A 20,306-nucleotide genomic window follows, 5' to 3' on the forward strand; every position below is an offset into this window, starting at 1 on the left:
TAATTACATTTTTATATTTATTCAGATCTATGCCCAAGTAAGGTTAAATGTAAAATTGCCTTTACATTTATTCTCAAAAGTTTATATACACTGTTCTGTATAATTCCTATTTATTTACTCAGTTTTTTTTTCAGAATAGGAAGAGAATCCTTATTCTTCCAGCTGGTTTGTGTTAATTTGTGTGAATGTACCTTAACTGTTTCAGGTTAGAATGAGTTGTTTTCCATAGTTTAGTATTACAAAAGTGATGACATTTAGAATATTGGGGTAAATCATTTTGTAACTATGCAAGTAATTTTATAGGGTACATTTGCAGACCTAGAATTGATGAATCAAAGACTATCTATGTTTGATAGGTTATAAATGGCATATTATTCATCATTTTTATCAATAGTTTGTATTTTTATTATGAGGTTGACATTAAACCACTATTCTTTTTTTTAGCTACGCTTTTTTTTTCTCCTACAAACTTCATTTTCTTGCCCTTTGTCCTCATTTCCTTTTTAAACATATATTTGAAACTGGGACCTCAGAACCTCAGGCATGAAAGTCTTTTGCATAACCATTGTGCTGTCTCTCCAGCTCCTTTGTCTGTATTTTTATTGTGCCATCTGCCACAAAGATTCACTAAGTAAGATTCAGAAATCTTATAATGAAAATTTTTATAGTATTTTTATGACTTTCTGACCAATAAAGTAATCAATAGAATGGCTGTTTTATGTTTAAGAAAGTATCACATTGGAAACATATTACTGTATCTAACTCCGATGAGTTTTATTAAAATACTACAATTTGAGAAACCAGTAATGAAAAATTAATGCATCTACTTCAGCTCATAAAAACTGAAGACACAGAAAAACAAGTGGCATTGCCAAATAAAATATAGTTAGCCTGCATAATCACAGAGCACAGATACATGCAACAAATCAAACCTATGCAACCATTTTAAGACAAGAAACAGTTATGACTCGGAAAGTCTTCTCACCCACCCAAGCTGCAATTATATCTTGCTCCACATTATTCAAAAGTCTATTCCTTGTTTGCTTAGCTTCGTGGTGAGTCTGAGCATGAAGAGTAAACACCGGTTGATTTCTACTCGAACGATGGTCCAGGCACAGTTGCTGTACCCCTGTTTTCCCAGGTAGTTATGGATCCTTTGAAAGTACATTTTAACCTGCATCCTCAGGTTCTCACTACTCAAGGTGTTACTATTCTGTTCAGCTTCCAGTCCTATGAATGCTTCTAGGAGCTCCAGCTGTTGATGAAGCTCCATGAGGAACTTCTCCATGTAGCTTTCCTCACAGTCATCCAGAGAAATATTTACCCTAAAGAGATTGAAGATCTGCTGAAGCATCTCATGAAGAATGGCCAGTGCATGTTCTGTCTGATACCAGTGAGGACTTGGAGACTTCAGGGGAAGCAGGAAGTTTTTCCTGTGTGGCAAACATCGTTGAATTGATGAGGTCTGCCGTATATTCAACAGTTTTAAACTCTCTCTGTTCAATCTTCTTAGTCGGACAAGAAACAGTTTCAATTCTAGGGAGAAGATAGGGGAAGAGGCCAGTAGTATCAACACAAAGATATGCTTGCTAATCATGCTGAAGGTCAAGTATTCTACTAATCGTGGTGCACAGTAAAACTCCAGCTCTTATGGATGTTTGCCTTTCAGTCATCTCCGATTGTTCTGGGAAGTTTTGGTTTTTAAAGCTATAATTTCTCTAAGTTTACACATTAGGTTTTTCTTGTTCCCTTTTCATAGCGTTCAGAGGGCATGCCCTCCACTTTCCCTATTGTGTTGGCTATTTGAGGAAGTAACCAAAACAACTTGTTTCATTGTATGATTTTCATGCAATAATTACAGACTAGTTACCCAATACGATCTATTATTCTCACTATTTATCACATACACAACTTCACTCAACACAATGTGCTTTTTTAAATAATCTAACTTATTAACATGCTTTCCATTGAGAGTAACTTTGTAAAGAAATAATCTCTCACAGAGTAAAATTGGGTATTTGCTAGAGGCTTAATATAAGGTGTTCAATGGCAAAAGTTAAAATCCATAGTCTACTAAATTTAAAATCTCAAGGATTATACATTTGCACAAGTGTTTATATAATTTAATCTTAAGTATATGTCAATACACTTAAATTCTTTAATTTAACTCTCAAAGCCACTTGATATCTAAGATGTTTGACTTATAGGAATAATGTGAAAGAGAAAAAACAATGTTTGAAAAAGTCATTCTAAAATCATTGCAGTTCCATGTTAGTGGCTGTCTAAAGGCTATATGTCAATGATAAATAATGTTGGAAAATGCTATGTAATCTTCTTAATGTGATAAGAGATTGGGGCAGTGGATTAGTCTGTATTCCTTAGGGTACCAATATTTACAGTAAATCAATGGAAATATCTTTACATTAATAATGCCTTTTGAATTACAAATATTCACTTGTATCTTCTAAGTCCTCCTAAATAAACTTCCCCAACCTACCTTTCAAATTTTGTACCTCATTGTGGCTCTAAATATAGTACAAGGTGTTGGTGGGAATGTATAATTGGCCCAACCTTTGTGGAAGACAGTCTGGAGTTCTATAGAACATTAAAAATGGATCTACCTTATAATATAGCAACCCCTCTCCTATGGATATACCCAAAGGAAACAAAAATACTCATCCAAAGAGATCTATGTACATTTGTTTCAGAAAAGCACTATTTTTAAGAGCCCAAACTGAGTAGTTTAAAAAATTGTGGTATATATAAGTATATATCTTACATAGCTATTAAAAATGATGAAATCATTTCTTTTGCCTCATCTTGGATAGAACTTGAAGGAATCATGTAAAAATGAGATCAGTTATAAAAAGAAGGATGAATACCAGATGATCTCACTTATAGATGGAACTTAGGGAACAGTGAAGTAAAGGCAAAACACTGGTGAAATGTGGCCTGTTGCAGCAAGGCCAAGGATAGGAGATGGAGCAGAGATGAATGGGCACTGGGGACAAAATTCGCATTGTGGAGGAGGACCTAAGTTGATTGTGGGAATGGTGTGCAGACACTTATCTTGGAAGGATGAGAAATTTTACCCATGTGACAAGAACTGTCTTCTAAACCATTACTTCCCTACTGTAACATTTAAATATGCAGTGTGAGGGAAGTGGATTCCAAATAAAATTAAAGATGGACACTTTCCTTAATATAGAATACTAATATTCTGCAGTTTGCAATAATTGTATAGTGGCTTTATTTTTCTAATTGCTTTTCTTTATTACATTTTTCCCATAGGCCAGAATATTACATATTAAATTGCCTGGTAGTATATAAAACAGTTTAACATTGCTGCTACTGTGTGGGCTTGTGTTTATTTGATGATAATTTCCTTCTTTCTTTTAAACATTTTTAAACCTTTTTTTTTTCAGGCAAGGAAATGCTACTTTACAAGGCTATGTTGTTTAAAGGGAATGATTTCACCGCTTCTGAAAATATGTCTTATTATCCTTTACCCACAAAGTGCTACTATCCATCCACTGTAGTCCATAATGCCTCTTTCCTCTTTGACACCTTCTCTCATTTAGTGATCTCAGACCTGCAGGTAGAGGTCACAGGTTGATTCATGTTTCCTTGTGTTATTTCCCTTGTTCTTAAAAGGGGGGGGAAATAAATTAGAAAAAAACACATGGGGGCCAGGCACACCTGGTTAAGCACACACATTACAGTGCACAAGGATGCAGGTTTAAGCCTTGGGTCCTCACAGCAGGGAGAAAGCTTCACAAGTGTTGTAACAGTGCTGCAGGTGTTTCTCTTCTCTGTATCTCCCCCCTCAATTTCTCTCTGTCTCTATCCGATAATAAGTAAATAAAAACATTAAACACACACACACACACACACTTGCTACCAATACACACACATTCTGCAAGCAGTGGAGAGTAAAATCCTAAGTGCTGAAAGCAAACACTGTTTAAATATGCACGGCTATATTATCTACAGATCCAGTACTATGTTGGTGACACTTAGTCAATATGCCTACCTAGCTGAAATAAAGTCGAAATAAACTTTGCTTTCTTCATAGTGGAGTGTCCCCATACCCACACTCCCATTCCCAACCTAGGAAAAGTTTCTTTGCATTCATTAAAAGTTTTCTAACATTTTGGGTGTTGTGGAATTTGAACTCTCAGAACCATAAGAATCAAACTACAGACATTTCTTATCTGAACTAACAAGGTAAATAGATTTAAGCTGATGTCAGTGGGTGGGAGTTGGGAAGAAAAGAAAACTTCATACCTAATTGAGCCAAGTGACAACTTCATATTAAACCTTTAACATAGTTTACACTGGATACTGTACTGTAAAGCATATCCTCTTTGAAAATGTCTTAACATTTTCACTTGATTAAAAATTAACTGCTGCTTTCATTAGAGTTACTGGTTATTTGACATGTGCATAAAGAGTTCCTCTCTACTAGGAAGCTTGGTTTCTGTCAGACTGATGATTATCTGAATACTTTAGTTATGTTTTCATGCCACCCAGGGCAACCAATAACAAGCAACCCAGTGGCCAAAGGGCTCTCTCTGTTCTTGCGTATTTGAAGTTTATAGGAAAAATGTCTTAAGGAAAGGATACAGAAAAAGAAGGAAAATTATTATATCTTATCTAAAATATGTTTCTTAGGGGTGGTTTGAAGTCACAAAGACATAGAGTGAAGTTAGCTTGCCAGACTTAATCTGTGCAATTAGATTTTTATATAAGTTATTTACTTAGTCCATTTTGCCTCTTTTTTCTTTCCTTTTTTTAAATCTCTAAACTCTAACAAAATGCACTTTTTTTTTCTTCTTTTGTTGCCCTTGTTTATTGTTGTTATTATTATTATTGATGTCATTGTTGGATGAGATAGAAATCGTGAGAGGAGGGGAAACAGAGAAGGGGAGAGAAAGATAAACACCTGTATACCTGCCTCACTGCCTGTGAAGCGACTCCCCGGCAGGTGGGGAGCCTGGGGGCTCAAACCCGGATCCTTACTCCAGTCCTTAAGCTTCTTGCCACGTGCACTTAACCCGCTGCACTGCCGCCCGACCTCCCAAAATGCACTCGAGGAAACCATGAAGTTAGATTGCATACTCTGACTGCCTGAGTTCTGTAATTGCTTTCTCTTCTTTCTCATAAGATAAGCAAATCCTTAAAACAAAGCAAATACACACAAAAGATTCGCCTGAGGATTAGCAGACAAAAAATTAGGAGCTAACATCCGGTATGAAAGCTAAAATATTAGTAAATAACGAGTACATAATCATTTCTACCTGACAAATGACTCAGCTACATTTTCCCTGGGGGTTCACAGTTACAAGAAAATATTTTTTAAAACAAGTATATCTAAAGGTACAGATAAAATTAAACTTTTTTTGAGGATAAGTTGAATTGTTGTGGCTTCTTTATATCTGAACAACTTTTATTGTGGCAGCAATCTCAACAAGTATTTCTGAAATCTACATCTATCTTTGTCTTAAAAAGACCTATACTTTTAAAAAAGAGATTTATTTATTCCCTTTTGTTTCTCTTGTAGTTATTATTATTATTGTTGTTACTGATGTCGTCATTGTTGGATAGGACAGAGAGAAATGGAGAGAGGAGGGGAAGACAGAGAGGAGGAGAGAACGATAGACACCTGCAGACCTGCTTCACCACCTGGGAATGGACTCCCCTGGAGGAGGGGCTCAAACAAGGATCCTTACTCTGGTCCTTGGGCTTTGCCACGTGCACTTTAACACCTGCAGACCTGCTTCACCGCTTGTGAAGCGACTCCGACTCCCCTGCAGTTGGGGAGCCGCAGGCTTGAACCGTGATCCTTACACAGGTCCTTGCACTTTAACCTGAGCTTAACCCGCTGCACTACCACCTGACTCCCAAAAGGCCTATACTTTTTAAACACCATTCTGCAGAATCTGGAAACAGAGTTCTGACCTAGTGCCAAATAAATCTCTAAGTATATAGTGTAGCTTTTCAAGAAAACACTGTAAAAATAAAAGTGAAGAAGACATCATCAAAACTCACTTATCTTTCATTTGACAACAGGTATATAAAAATATGCTGTTTAATTTATCAGTATTAGAGATATCCAAATATCTCTCTGTTATTTATTTTGCGTATAACTATGTTGGAGTAAGAAAGATAATTTAAATTCTTGAGACTTATTTTGTGGTTTAGAATATGGTTGATTTTGTTGATTACTGGTGAAGTCAAAAGAATTACAGTTCTCTTGTTTATTGGACTGTTCTGTAAATATTAACTAGGTTAACATTTTCTATATTATTTCTGACTTTTTATTTGTTTTACCAGTTATATCAAGATAAGTTCACTAAAACACCAAACTAATATGGTTAAATACCTAACCATATTTTAAAGAGATTTTAAATGAAGAACTAATTTATGCTTGTAATATTTATCATTTAACCAACCACACTTACCATTATCATGTATCGTCTCATATACTTACCTTTTTCTGTACTCCATATATGTAAAACAAGGGCAACAAAAGGGAATATGTATATTCCCTTTTGTTGCCCTTGTTGTTTTATTGTTGTTGTTATTGATGTTGTCATTGTTGGATAGGACCGAGAGAAATGGAGAGAGGAGGGGAAGATAGAAAGGGAGAGAGAAAGATAGACACCTGCAGATCTGCTTCACTGCCTGTGAAGTGACTCCCCTGCAGGTGGGGAGGTGTGGGCTTGAGCTGGGAACCTTGCGCTTTGTGCCAAGTGCGCTTAATCTGCTGCACTACCGTCAGATTCCCATTTTCTGTATTCTTTATCTCTCTCTCTGTTTGCCTCCAGGGCTATCAGTGGGGCTTAGTGCTGGCACTATAAATCTATGGTGCCTTGTGGGCATTTTCCCCCCATTTTGATTGGCTAGGACAGAGAGGGAAATTGAGAGGGGAGAGGAAGGTAGAGAGAAAGATAGACACTTGTAAACCTGCTACACAACTTGTGAAGTGACCCCCTGCATGTGGGGAACTAAGGGATCCAACAGGGATCCTTGAGGAGGTCCTTGAGCTTGGTATTAAGTGCGCTCAACCTGGTGCACCACCACCCGACCCACTCACTTTCTCTCTTTTTATAAATAGAGATTTCTATTTAGTATCACCTCCTTCTCCTTGAATAACTTTCTGTAATATTGACTTTCTTCTGTCCAAAGGAAAAAAATGTTTTCATTTTTTAACTGTATTTTTATTTGGTATAGAATGGGATGTTGACATTTTTCTTTCATTACTGTTAAGATGTCGCATTGAATTTTGACTTGCATGAATTCTGAAAACAGATACTACCTTTTTTAAAGCAGAGTACATAATATGTCTCTCACCCTCTTTTAGAACATCTTTTCTCTGTGATAATTTATCAGAAATTTTATTAGCTATGTCTTGAAGTGATTTTCTTTTTGTATCTATTAGGAGCTTCCTGATAGTCTTGAATCTGTGGTTTTATATTTTCCTCACTTTTTAAAATTTAGACATTATTTTTTCTAACATTTCTTTTAAAAAATTTTTATTGTCTTTATTTGTTTACTGGCTAGAGACAGCAAGAAATCAAGAGGAAAGGGAATGATAGAGAGTAGACAGACAGACAGACATCTGCAGCACTGCTTTACCACTCACAAAGTTTTCCCTCTACAGGCGGGGGCCCGGGACTTGAATCCAGGCCCTTGCATATTGTAACATGTGCTCAGCCAGGTGCACCACTACTTGGCACCCTTTCCAACATTTTTTATCTTCTTCTGGGATTCTATAGCTATGTCATATCATTTAATGTTATTGCTTTGTTTATTTACTAGTTAGTCTTTTTCTCTTTTTATTTTTTATAGTTTTTGTGGCTATATATTCAAATGTATGAACTGTTTCTCCTACTGTAACTTATTTAATGCTGAATATTCTATTCAGTACATTTATCATTTTAAGTGTTACATCTTTTTTCTCTAAAGGTTCAATTCATTCCTTTTTGATATCTTTCAGCTCATCATGTGTATCTTTTTTCCTACCTTCTTCTTGAGTATATGGGACATATTTATAATTAGGAATTTAACCTTATCTGGGTCTTTTTTCTTATTTTATTTATTTATTTTTTAAACTACTTGTGGGTTCTGTTTCCCTAGAAGTTCTTCTGAATATTGTAAATTTTACTTTCTGAATGTTGGGTTTGTTGATTCCCCTATTTATGGCTGGGTCAATTTTTAAGAGATAGTTAAGTTATTTTTGGAATCTGATGCCTTTGGGGCTTGCTTTTATGTTTAAAGAGAGTGGATTGCAGAGACTTTATAATCTAGGACAATGTAATCATATTATCTGGAGAATAACCTCTGAAGGTTACTATCAAATCTCCCTGATGTCAAAAGTCTTTGCACTTTGATTACTGATAGCATGAAATCTTCCCAAGCTTGAATCAGTCCTGGGAATAATTAGTCCGCTCCATTGTAGGAATTCTTTTCCCTCTCTTGAATAATTTATAGGTCACAAATTAGTTATAGATTCCTGCAGGTTTTGTTATAGTTCTCTATAACTTTTCTCTTCTATCTCTCTTTTATCTTCAATTTTGTTTTGTCTTGCAAACTCTAGTTATCCCTCTGAGGTTGAAATCCTGACTCATTTACTCAGGGAAATCACCAGTCTGTTTGACTTTTCTCCTTTTTTTAGAAACCTCTCTCTTTGGTAAGCTGAAGCAACTGTAAGGGCTATTGTGTTTATTTTCCTTCATTTAAGGATCATTAGTCAGTACTACATGACATCCAGTGTCTTGAAAACTGTTTTGTTAGGCTTTATTCTGTTTTCTAGTTTCTTATTATAGGAGAATAAATTTGATTATTCATCATGGCTAAAGTGGAAGTTCTTTCAACATTAATGACATAAGGTAGTGATTGGCAAGCTATATAGCCCATGGGCTAATACCAATCTCCATTTGTTGTTATTGCTTATAAAGTTTATTAAACACAACTGTGTCCATTTTTTTTGGTGTTTTATATATTACATCTTCATGATACAATAAGAGAGTAGATGCCACAAAATGAATTTTAAGATGAATTTATAATTTATTACATAAATATGAATTTTATTACACAATACACTTTACTTCCCCTAAATTATTCATTTGCCATTACTGTGAATATAAAAAAGATATAATGCTATATTTGAAATTCTGATTTCCTATGTGTGTAAAAGAAGGAATTTGAAATACAACCAAAGGATGGCAGTATAACATCAATTAGAACCTGGTATGCACAACTGTCAACAGAAATAATAAAGTTTTGTGACAGCAATATATTACTACTTTGATCAAATAACCTATTCTCATAATGCATAAAATAACTAATGACTTCTAATGTGAGTTTTAAAAAAAGATTTATCTATTTATTAATGAGAGAGGAGAGGGAAAGAGAGAGAACCAGAGCAAGACTCTGGCACATGGGATGTTGGGATCAAACTCAGGACCTCACACTTGAGAGCTGTAGACACAGGGAAAATGAAACAGATGAGAGAGGTGAGACCCTGGACAACTATTTAACATGTTGGTATGGACTGAAAAATATTTCAGTGGGAATAATTAAAAATCACTTTTAAGTTCTCTGGACTTCATGTTCATTGTTGTTAAATGATGATAAAGACTGTCTTTATTTGACTATAGACAGAACCTTAGTGATTACCCAAAATTATTTAATTAATACTTATCATTCTTATTATTCATAGGGCATTATTGTAGGCAAAGAACAACCCTTAGTTTATTTAATCCATACAACTGTCCTATGAGGAACTCTAACTATCCCCATTAGTATATATAAGGAAATAGAAACAGACATATTAATCCAAGTGCATTACTAAGGAAACACATTATCATTAATTATAGTTTTTATAATGTGCTTAAAAGACAAACTTTTTATCTCCATTTAAAAAATGAGAAATAAAATATCCCTATAATTTAGAGACGTTAAATAACATTTTCAACCACAGAAATTTGTTCTCCTGGTGATGAAGAAGTAACAGTTAAGATTTACCCTTCCACTGAAAAAACTAGACAAATGCTTTTAAAAACAACACTTTTTAAGTCACTAGATAGTAGATAGTGGAAGATTGTAGTCCTTGATGGTAAGAAAATAAATGTGTCTTCCTGGAAGTCACTTCTAGATGAAACTGCAGGGAAGAGAACAACAACTCTGAACTGAAGAAACTCAAATCAGGGCTGAGGAGGTTAAAGAATTAGAATGTGCAAGGCAAAGGACTCATATGGGTAAAACTAGTCAAAGAAAGAGTTTCAGAAATGTTCATAGTGGTCCTTTGGAATGAATATTAATCATTGCCTATATGAGGTAACTCTCTCTGAAGGACCCACAAGTACTACCTTTAGAGGAAGAAACTAATTAAAGAGTTTGAGGCCAAAGAGCACATTCAGGATGGAAATTATTCAAGTTCCTGTCAGTGACATGTAAAAGCCCTTACTGAATTTTTCCCCCTCCAGGGTTATTTTGGGGCTTAGAGCCTGCACTATGAATCCATTGCTCCTGGTGGCCATACCCTCCCCCCCCCCCCGTTTTATTGGATAAGGCAGAAAGAAATTGAAAGGGAAAGGGGGGGAGAGAGAGAGAACAAGAGATACCTGAAGACTTGCTTCAGCACTAGTGAAGCTTCCACCCTGCAGGTGGAGAGCCAGGAGTTTGAAGCCAAATCCTTGCACAGGTCCTCATGCTTAGTACTATGTGTGTTTAACTAAGTGCCACCACCTGACTCCTAAGCTCTTATTGGATTTATATAACCTTAGGTAAAGACATCCAAAAGGAGATACTCTTTCATGTGGAGCTAAATTTTGTACTAAATTAAAGCATATTTCAGATCTTCTTGAAAGAGCTTAAGAACAAAGCTGGAAAACCAAACTAATCCATGACCAACATGAGTGGATACCAGAATGAAATTCAAAATGCATTAATGAAATACAGCAAAACTGAACACACTGAATCATAAACTCTAAATGCTTGGCATTAAGTAAAAAAAAAAAAAAAGCAGTAACAAATCTCAGGAAATGGGAAAATGTGAACCATACTCAAGAGAAAAATAATTTAATAGTCACAAAGCAAGAGATGATGGATTCAGCAAAGTTATTAAAGCAACTCTTATATATATGCACCGCATGCTCAAGGACTTGAAGGAAGCCAAACGTAAACAAAATGAAAAGACAAATGGAAAACAAAGCAAAATGAATGAACCAAGGGAAAGTTCAAGAAAATGCATTATCAAAAATGTGACTACAATGAATTAACAACCATACAACAACAAAGACACAACAAGGATGGCTAGGTCATAAATAGAATTAAATCCCAGACTCTGAGATATTATTGTTTCCCTATGGTGTCCTCATTCTAAAGTGTCAAATAAAAAGTTACAGTGAACAACAAAGGTCACTATATCAATTAATCAGAGGGACAGACATAAACATCTCACAAGAAAAACTATTTTATTTCTAAAAATTTATTTATTTATTTATGATAGAGGTATCACAAGAAAGAAGGGAGAGAATGAGAGAACCAGAGCACAGCTCTACTCTGGCATAAATTGGTGCCAGGGGGCTGAGCCCGTGGCCTCTAGGGTCTAAGGTATTCAAGATGGTACTCTCTCAGACAAAGATATTCCCTTGGCCTGAAAGAAAACAAGTTTAGATTCATGTCAGAAACTGAATACTAGCTTTGCAATTTACCTTAGTGAACTTCTACAAATCTTTGAAAGTACTGAATTTATTGTTTTATCTTTAAAATCAATATAGAGGTCTGATGCATAGCAAAATATAGCAGTGACATGCAAGAAGAATTTTTTTGTGTGTAGAGCCAAGACCTGCCTAAATAATTTCACGGCACTGGGGTCACTTTTACATTCAGATAAAGAAACAGGGTGGGGCAGGCGGTGGCTCATCTGCTTAAGCGCTCGCATTACAGTGCACAAGGACCTGGGTTTGAGCCCTAGTCCCCACCTGTGGGGAAAGCTTTTTGAGCAGTGAAGCAGGGCTTCAAGTGTCTCTCTTTCTCTCTTCCTCTCTATCTCCCTCTCCCCTCTCAATTTCTCTGCCTCTATCCAATACTAAGTAAACAAAAATGTTTAAAAAAAAAAACAGAGAAAGGAAGCAATGTGGAGAGATACTACAGTACTGGAGTTTCTCCCAGACACTCCCAAATGGTGCTCAAGCTAGAACTTCAGTTGTATGCATGGCAAGTCATATGATTTTCCTGTTGTGCTATTTTCCCAACTGGTAAGAAGATATTTATTGTCCTACTTGATGTGTGACTCTTAGTAATTGTAAAGGGAGAAATTCTGACCTCTTTACCTGGGCTCAAGGAACTAAGCATGACTGGTTGAAAGACCAAAATGAGTTGCTCAGGAATAACTATGGGTGTGTGTGTGTGTGTGTGTGTGTGTGTGTGTGTGTGTGTGTGTGTGTGTGTGTGTGCGTGTGTGTATGCAGATATTCTTGTTGCTAAGAAAGCTTTTACAAAGTTTTAGTCACTTTTAAAGTCAATGGTCAGATGATGTGAGTGAACACATTTCTTTCAGGGTACTACTCTTAATGTAGTACTTTTTCTGTTAACTTTTTCCCCCTAAAAAGTTAACAGAAAGGGAGTCGGGTGGTAGCGCCGCGAGTTAAGCACAGGTGTTGCAAAGCACAAGGACCTGCTCAAGGATTCCGGTTCAAGCCCCCAGCTCCCCACCTGCAGGGGAGTCACTTCACAGGTGGTGAAGCAGGTCTGCAGGTGTCTATCTTTCTCTCCCCCTCTCTGTCTTCCCCTCCTTTCTCCATTTCTCTCTGTCCTATCCAATAACAACAACAATAACTACAACAACAAAAGAAGGGCAACAAAAGTAAATAAATAAATATTTTTTAAAAAGTTAACAGAAAGTCTAGATGGAAAAATCATCAGTGTCATATATATATATTAGAAAGTGGGCCAGTCAACCTCACTTTATAATGAATACTCTTCCTTGAAACAAAATGATTTATTTGAAAGAATCTTGTTTTACACTGAAATAGTACTGACTATGAAATCCAATCTAGACACATATAGTACTTGAAAAGAGTTAAATACTCTTAACATATATTATTTTATACTTTTTAAATATTTTTTTATATTTTTTATATTTTAAAATATTTTTATACCTTTTTATATTTTTTATTTTATACTTTTTGTAAAATAAGCATAACAAATAAACGTGTACAGCCGTTATTAAAACTAAACAAGGTAAGATGTCTAAGTAGCCTTGTAGTGATTTAATATTTGCTACTTGTCCTTTTAGAACCTCTTCCCCTCCAATTTATATTTATTTTACTTGACACTATGAAATTCTTCTTACTTGACAACACTGGCTCTTAGACTTGTCACTTCTGTTCCTGAAGAAATATTTGAATGATTATATGAGACAAACATCAGAGAAGTCAGTATAATGGCATAGGGCTTTGTTATGCTTAGGATTCATTAAGCTCTAAATCTTAAGAAGAACTACGTTGATGTTTCTCCTTGGTAGAGCAAAGAGAAAATAAGCCAGAAGAGGATGAACTATTAAAGAGCTAGGACCTTTGCCCTTTGCCTTTCTACCAGGCATACATCACCTGCCGCCCCAAGACTAAGACTTATCAAGTGACAGAGCTGTCTAAAATCAATATTGATTTAGCCTTGTGTAACAGTAACAATACTAGGAAAGATATATGATGACTGGTCTGACCTAATCTTGAGATTAATGAGTTTGCTGAGTAGTGTAGTCTGACTACTTGGTTGTACATTTTTCTTGATATAGTCAACAGTCATAATTGGAAGAAGGATCATTAGTATGTAGGCTATCACTTAAAATAATTCCAGGAAACTCTGGAATTGGTGTGACTATTATCATAAGAACAGTGAGGTAGGAAATATCTAAGTGACCTATAAACTGCCATGCCTGAGACACAAGCCTCTAGAATCCCAAGTAAAATAACGTATGCGGGCAAAAGTAAGAATTGTCCTCTTGGCTGGAAAAAGAACCAGAAAGTTGGATCAGGGAAGAGGATAGCTCCCATATATGGGAAAAGTGTATGGATATTGTTGACTGTGAACTCCATCAATTGGATCTGATCTGGGGTCCATATTCAGCTTAGGAGCCTATGTGACCTCTATATCCCTGTAGATCTAAGTTCACATTCTGTGGTCATGAGTAGGTGGAATGCTCCAAGCTGCCCCAATTTCAGGACCCATCTTCCTCAGGTGGAAGATAGAGTTTGTTGTCTAGCCTCCCTTCGGAGGATGAACATTCTCTACTGTTGTTGATCCATGTTGACAGCAAGGTCCCACAAAGGGGTCTATTGTGTTGTTCCTCATGGAGATAACAAGTGACAATGGAGAGAGGGATCTATTTGAGGTCTAGGCCCATCATGTCTGTTTGGCAATCTCAGAACTTCTTGACTAGAGCCCCGGCTGATGGGGTGGCCTGATAGTGACTAACTCTTTTTTTTCAGCCACCAGGTTCCAGATGCTAACATGATGCCAACCAGACTTCTCTGGGCAGACAACCACACCAATATGTCCTGGAGCCCTGCTTCCCCAGAGCCCCACCCCACTAAGGAAAGAGAGAGACATCCTGTCAATGCCCATGTTCAGCAGGGAAACAATTACAAAAGCCAGATCTTCCACCTTTGGCACCCCATAATGTCCCTGGTTCCATACTCCCAGAGGGATAAAGAATAGGAAAGCTATCAGGGGAGGGGATGGGATATGGAGTTCTGATGGTGGGAATTGTGTGGAGTTGTACCCCTCTTATCCTATGGTTTTTGTCAGTGTTTCCTTTTTATAAATAAAAATTTTTAAAAAAGAATTGTGCTATTATGGTAGAACTGAGGTTATCAGAAAACAAAGGAGATTGAAAGGGTAGAAAGGCTTCAGTGGAATGTGGTGGAAAGATATTTGTATTTTGGTGGTAAGCAAGGTGTAATAACATGTATCTGCAGTGAACTTTGTTGGTGGATGTGCTATGGAACTATATCCTGCAACATTATAATACTGTAACCCACTATTAATACAAATAAAAATGGCAATAATGATAATAAAACCTATACTTGAATAGGTGTGAAACTGTTCCTAAAGCTACACAGTCTTGGAAACCATTACCTCAATAAAAAAATTAAATATTAATGTAAAGTCAAAAGAACTGTCATCTCAAGTAAATAATACTCTCTTGTAAATAAACTAGAAATGGAAACAATCTATTGCTGTTTAAAATATCGTATTAAAGGTACAGTAGTGAATCTGTAAAGTTATTTATAAAGACTGAGAATCTGTGCTTGGAGTACCAAGGAGGGGTATTAAACAGATCTACTTAAATTCAATTTCAGTATTTCTGAGTTTAATTACTTTCATTAATATTGGGTCATATTACCCTCATGATAAACTTCCTGGTGGCACCCCATCTATCAGTGTTAAACTTCACTTTGACTAATCTAGGAAGCTAGGAAACCAAATTAGCACTGCCTTGGCTCATGTATTAATACAAGATGAAGGAGGCCATTCTAAAGATGCAAAACCAAGAGAGACTGCTGCCCAGAGTGGCTCCTCTTGAAATTCAAGAGAAGATGGCTAAGAAACAGTAACACACACCCAACAACAGGTAGCAACTGGATCAGAGGTGGAGCAAGCTGGAATGATGACAGTGTCTTTGATAACATCCTGTGTGGTGACAGTTTTCTTTGGGGCAGGAATAAAGGCTCCCCCCGCCCCACCTCCCAAGTCTTTAGACACAGCAACAAATGTCCTCTTTGTCACTGTGACTGTGCTGGAGATACAGTCTGGTCACATAATGGAACCATTCATCTGCCTTAGGATATAAAGTGAGCCTATCCTTCCTCATCACTTCCATCCAGAAGGTCAGACCAAGATTAAGATCACTCTGCAATGAATGGACTGGACTCCCTGGCTATTGGTGTACTGACACTTTTAAGATGGCTTAGTTACATCAGTTTCTAAGGCCCTCAGAATTGTTTTCCTTTTTGAGCCACTAGAATGTATAATATTTATGTATGAAGCAGAAAATGACATTTTCTGAGAAAACAACAAATATTTGGAAGAGTCAGAAAGTAGACACTATAAATGTTGCTAGTGTGTTGTCATTTACAATCGAGTGCTAAACACAAAGTATTTGTAGTACTACAAGACTCTGAGGTCATTTGTCAGAATGTCAGAAACCAAGGTACACAACATTTTGTATTTATCACATGGACTATTAAAATGTGTAATCTAAAATAATCATTCAGGTTCACATCCTTTGTATATTGGCATTACCATCCCCAAGCAGGTTAAGAAGCACAGTGATTTTCAAAAGGACAGTATGAACCCAAAGACAATAGTGTATATTTTTAGATTTCAGTAAAATGGAACTTAAAAAAAAATTACCTTTGTTTATTTATTGGATAGAGACAGCCAGGAATTGAGACAGAAGGAGTAATAGGAAGAGAGACAGAGAGACACCTTGCAACACTGCTTTACCACTTGCAAAGCTTTCCCCCTGAAGGTGGGGACTGGGGGCTCGACCTGGGTCCTTGTGCATTGTAACATGTGTACTCAGCCGGGTGCACCACCACCCAGCCCCTAAAATTGAAAATTTTTCACTAGAAAAATCACACCATGGTGTGAAAAACTACATTTATGCATAGTGAGGTATTAAGGTACTAAGAGTATTAAGAGTATTAAAAGGTAAATAAAGGTAATTTATTTAGATATGAGTATATAGGCACAACTATTTTTTCTTAAAAGTAAGAAATGCAATGATTCTTTTTCCTGAAAGCCTGAAAATGTTACATTAGAATAATTTGTCATTTTTATAATTATCCAGAAGTATATGATGAATGCTATTGAGTTTCAGACGCAACAGAACAAAATTATCTACTGCTAAAATCAAATAATAGCAACCATTTCTCCATTCATGTACAAACAAATTGATGAATAGAGCTTTTAAAATTGTAAACATTATCTTCATAAGTTGATCTCAAACCATTAGTGTAGGCATTTATCTTAATTTCTCAAGATGGTGTCTGATTTATTCGTAGTATATATTGTCATCCTAGTAACAATACATCGTGTTCTTTTAGTAATACTGTGATTCCCAGATGTTCTTTCTCTTAAACACATTAGAAAACAGTAAATTAAGATCACTGATCTACTAGTAAATGTGCAAATTTTAGCTTAAATTAATAAAGAGAAAGGAGTCCTAGATTGATTCGGGATCCCAAACAAAAACAAGAACACTGGGTATGAACTGTGAAAAGAAGGGCACTGCATATAAGGCAGTGCGTGTATCTTTAGCAATCTTTTCAAAGGATGAAGTTTCAGCACACGCTACCCCTCCAACATTCTCCCTCCCACCCTATAAAACAGTACTGTCACTAATTACTCTCTATGTTCTTTCAAAAGAAAACTTGAGGTCTGGGTGCTTGTTACCCCTTAGTATCTAGACAACAAGGGTTTGAAATAATGACAATTTTTATTTAAACAACGAAAATTGCCAATTATTTTAAACAAACATATATTCTGTGCCTGCCAATGACAGCAATGAAATCTACATACTCATTTGCTTCCTCAGGGATTGGCTTTGATCACTAGTTAATATCCCACTATTGTTTTCTAAATTATCACCACTTTTGGCCTTCTTGAGGAAGAGTAAGTTGGTAGCTTTGAGATTCTTTTGTAATTTTACCACCTTTTAAGAACCAGAGAGTAGAACACTAAGACAAATTAAAAAAAGATTGCAAATAAAAGCTAAATGCAGGAGAACTGGTTGGAAGACTATACATGTTAGCATGTGGCTTGATTGCTGTTTTTTTTTTTTTTAATTCCTCTTTCCCTTCTTCCCCCACTTACCCCTCTTCCTCAGCTGCTATTGAGAATACAGAAAACCTGCAACCACCCACTTCCTGGTTCCCATAACACCTTTCAGATGTTTGCACTTAGCCATTTCATTCTTTCCCTCTTTCTTCCCTTTCTACCACTTATCTCCACAAGGAACAAACCATACCAACATACCCAACTTTCACTTTACGTGGCCACAGGATAGAATAGTACAGATATAAATCTAACCTAGGAAACACGAAACTCTTCAACCTAGGAAACACAAAAACCTTTCCCTATGCTCTCCCTGCACCTCCAAATGCTCCAAATACTCCACACCTTGAAACCAACCTAACTCGACAGTCTTCTTCCAACACCAATCTTTGACATCCCTCGACATATCTGGGAAAATAATAATAATAATAATAGTAATAGTAATAAAGGAACAGCACCCCAAGCCTCTCGGTCCCGGGGGCCCTACAAAGTCCTGGGTTCAATGCCTCCATACCACTCTAAGTCAGAGCTGAACAGTATCCTAGTAGGGAAAATAAATAAATAAATTTATTAATTAAATAAAGAGGGAAGAAGGAAATAAGAAAGGGGGGGAGGCAGAGACCTACAACCCATGCTTCAGCATTCCTGAAGCTTTCCCCCTGCAGGTGGGAACCAGGAGCTTGAACCCAGATCCTTACACACTGTAATATCTATGCCCAACCAGGTCCACCACCACCCACACTTCGTCCCCACTTCCATTTCTAAAAGTTTCAGAACCTGTGTTCTATCCCTTTTGTCGCTTACAACTGATGATGTGGAATGATGATGTGCAATGAATAATGCCCCCCCACAAGATCTTTACTATCTAAACCCCAGAACCTGTATGTTATCTTTCATGATAAAAGGGATGTTACTGCTGTAATATATATGATGTTGTTGTTTCACTGGGACTTCATGGTTCCTGGCTGACTTTCTTTCTCTCTTTCTTTTTCTTTCTCTCTTTTTCTTTCTCTCTTTCTCTCTTTCTTTCTTTCTTCAGATGGAAAGACAGAAACACATAGAGAAAGATGGTTTCTAAAAACTGGAGGAGCTGAGGAAAGAGATTTTTCTCTCCAGCCTCTGGAAGAAATCTAGTTCTGTCAACACTTTGAGTTTAGTCCCTTAAGACTGGACTTTTGATCTCTTAAATTGTAGGAGAATAAATTGGTGCTGTCTTCAACCACTCGTCTTGTGATAATTTATTACACAAGCCACAGGAAATGGACACAAGCTGCATCTACTAACCTAGTGACAACAGAAGGTGTCTCAATGCCTCTACCAGAGTCCCACAGTGATCTCTGCAGTAGAGGAGTCTTTGGGAGGGAACAGTAGTAGTTCCACAGATATGTCAGAATAAAGGGATAAGAGCACAGTGGGTTAAGCACACATGGCTTGAAGCACAAGGACCAGAGTCAGGATCTAGGTTTGAGTCCTCACCTCCCCACCTGCACTGGGGCAGGGGTGGGGGTTGCTTCATAAGCAGTGGAACAGGTCTGCAGGTGTCTATCTTTCTCTCCCCCTCTCTGTCTTCCCCATCTCTCTTGATTTCTCTCTGTCCTACCTAACAACAACAGTGATAACAATAATAGCAACAACAAGGACAACACAAATGGGAAAAAATATGGCCTCCAGGAGCAGTAAATTCATAGTGCAGGCACTGAGCCCCAGTGATAACCCTGGAGCAAAAGAAAATAAAAATTATGTAATTTAATTTAATTTTAATTTCTAGCTAGAGACAGAGAGAAATCAAGAGGGAAGGCTAAGACAGAGAGGGAGAATGCTTCACTGTTAATGAAGCCCTCCTGATGGGACATGAATGTAATTAGCATATGACAGACAAGTGCAAACTCACAAAGGATTGTGGGTACACGATACTATTTAAGCAAACAACTGGCAGCAGTTTGGCCCTTTTTAGTTCTTTACCCATTCAGCTCTGTTCCTGCTGCTCTTCACCTGCTCGCCTTCTTCCCAGAACCTGTACCATGCTGCTTCCCCCAGGAACTGACCACTTGGATCTGAACACTGGTAAGTAGCTTAGAATTCATGGCTCCACAATACATGGCTAGCCAGTTTTTCTCCTTTGCTTATTCTGCTACCTCGGTTTTATGTACCTAAATAACCTGTGTGTTAATAAACTGCCACTTGTTAAACCCCAGCCAAGCCATCAGAAGTCTTCTTTTTAATTACAATATACCCCAGCCCCATAGGTGGGAGCCAGGGGCTTGAACCCAGGTCCTTGCACATTTTAACATGTGTGCTCAACTGGATATGTCACTGTCCAGCTCCTGATTTAATCTTTTAGTGCCTAAATTCCAAAACATGCACACCCAGGTTACTCCATATCCCATCCCCTCCCTGATAGCTTTCCTATTCTTTATCCTTCTGGGAGTATGGACCCTGGGTCATTATGGAGT

The 20,306-nt window shown here is 36.9% G+C and overlaps 1 protein-coding gene across 1 annotated transcript in view; it reads right to left on the reverse strand.

Annotated features, from left to right (window-relative positions):
- Positions 1-755: 755 nt before the first annotated feature.
- IFNE (interferon epsilon) overlaps positions 756-20,306 on the reverse strand; it is a 66,897-nt gene continuing 47,346 nt past the window's right edge. Inside the window, exon 2 of the mRNA XM_007533114.2 lies at positions 756-1,536. Coding sequence (XP_007533176.2) covers positions 1,022-1,536 — 515 coding nt within the window. The 3' untranslated portion in view covers positions 756-1,021. The remainder of the gene's footprint in view (positions 1,537-20,306) is intronic.

This window comes from Erinaceus europaeus, chromosome 10, assembly GCF_950295315.1.
Source record: "Erinaceus europaeus chromosome 10, mEriEur2.1, whole genome shotgun sequence".
In the NCBI taxonomy this organism is placed as follows: Eukaryota; Metazoa; Chordata; class Mammalia; order Eulipotyphla; family Erinaceidae; genus Erinaceus; species Erinaceus europaeus.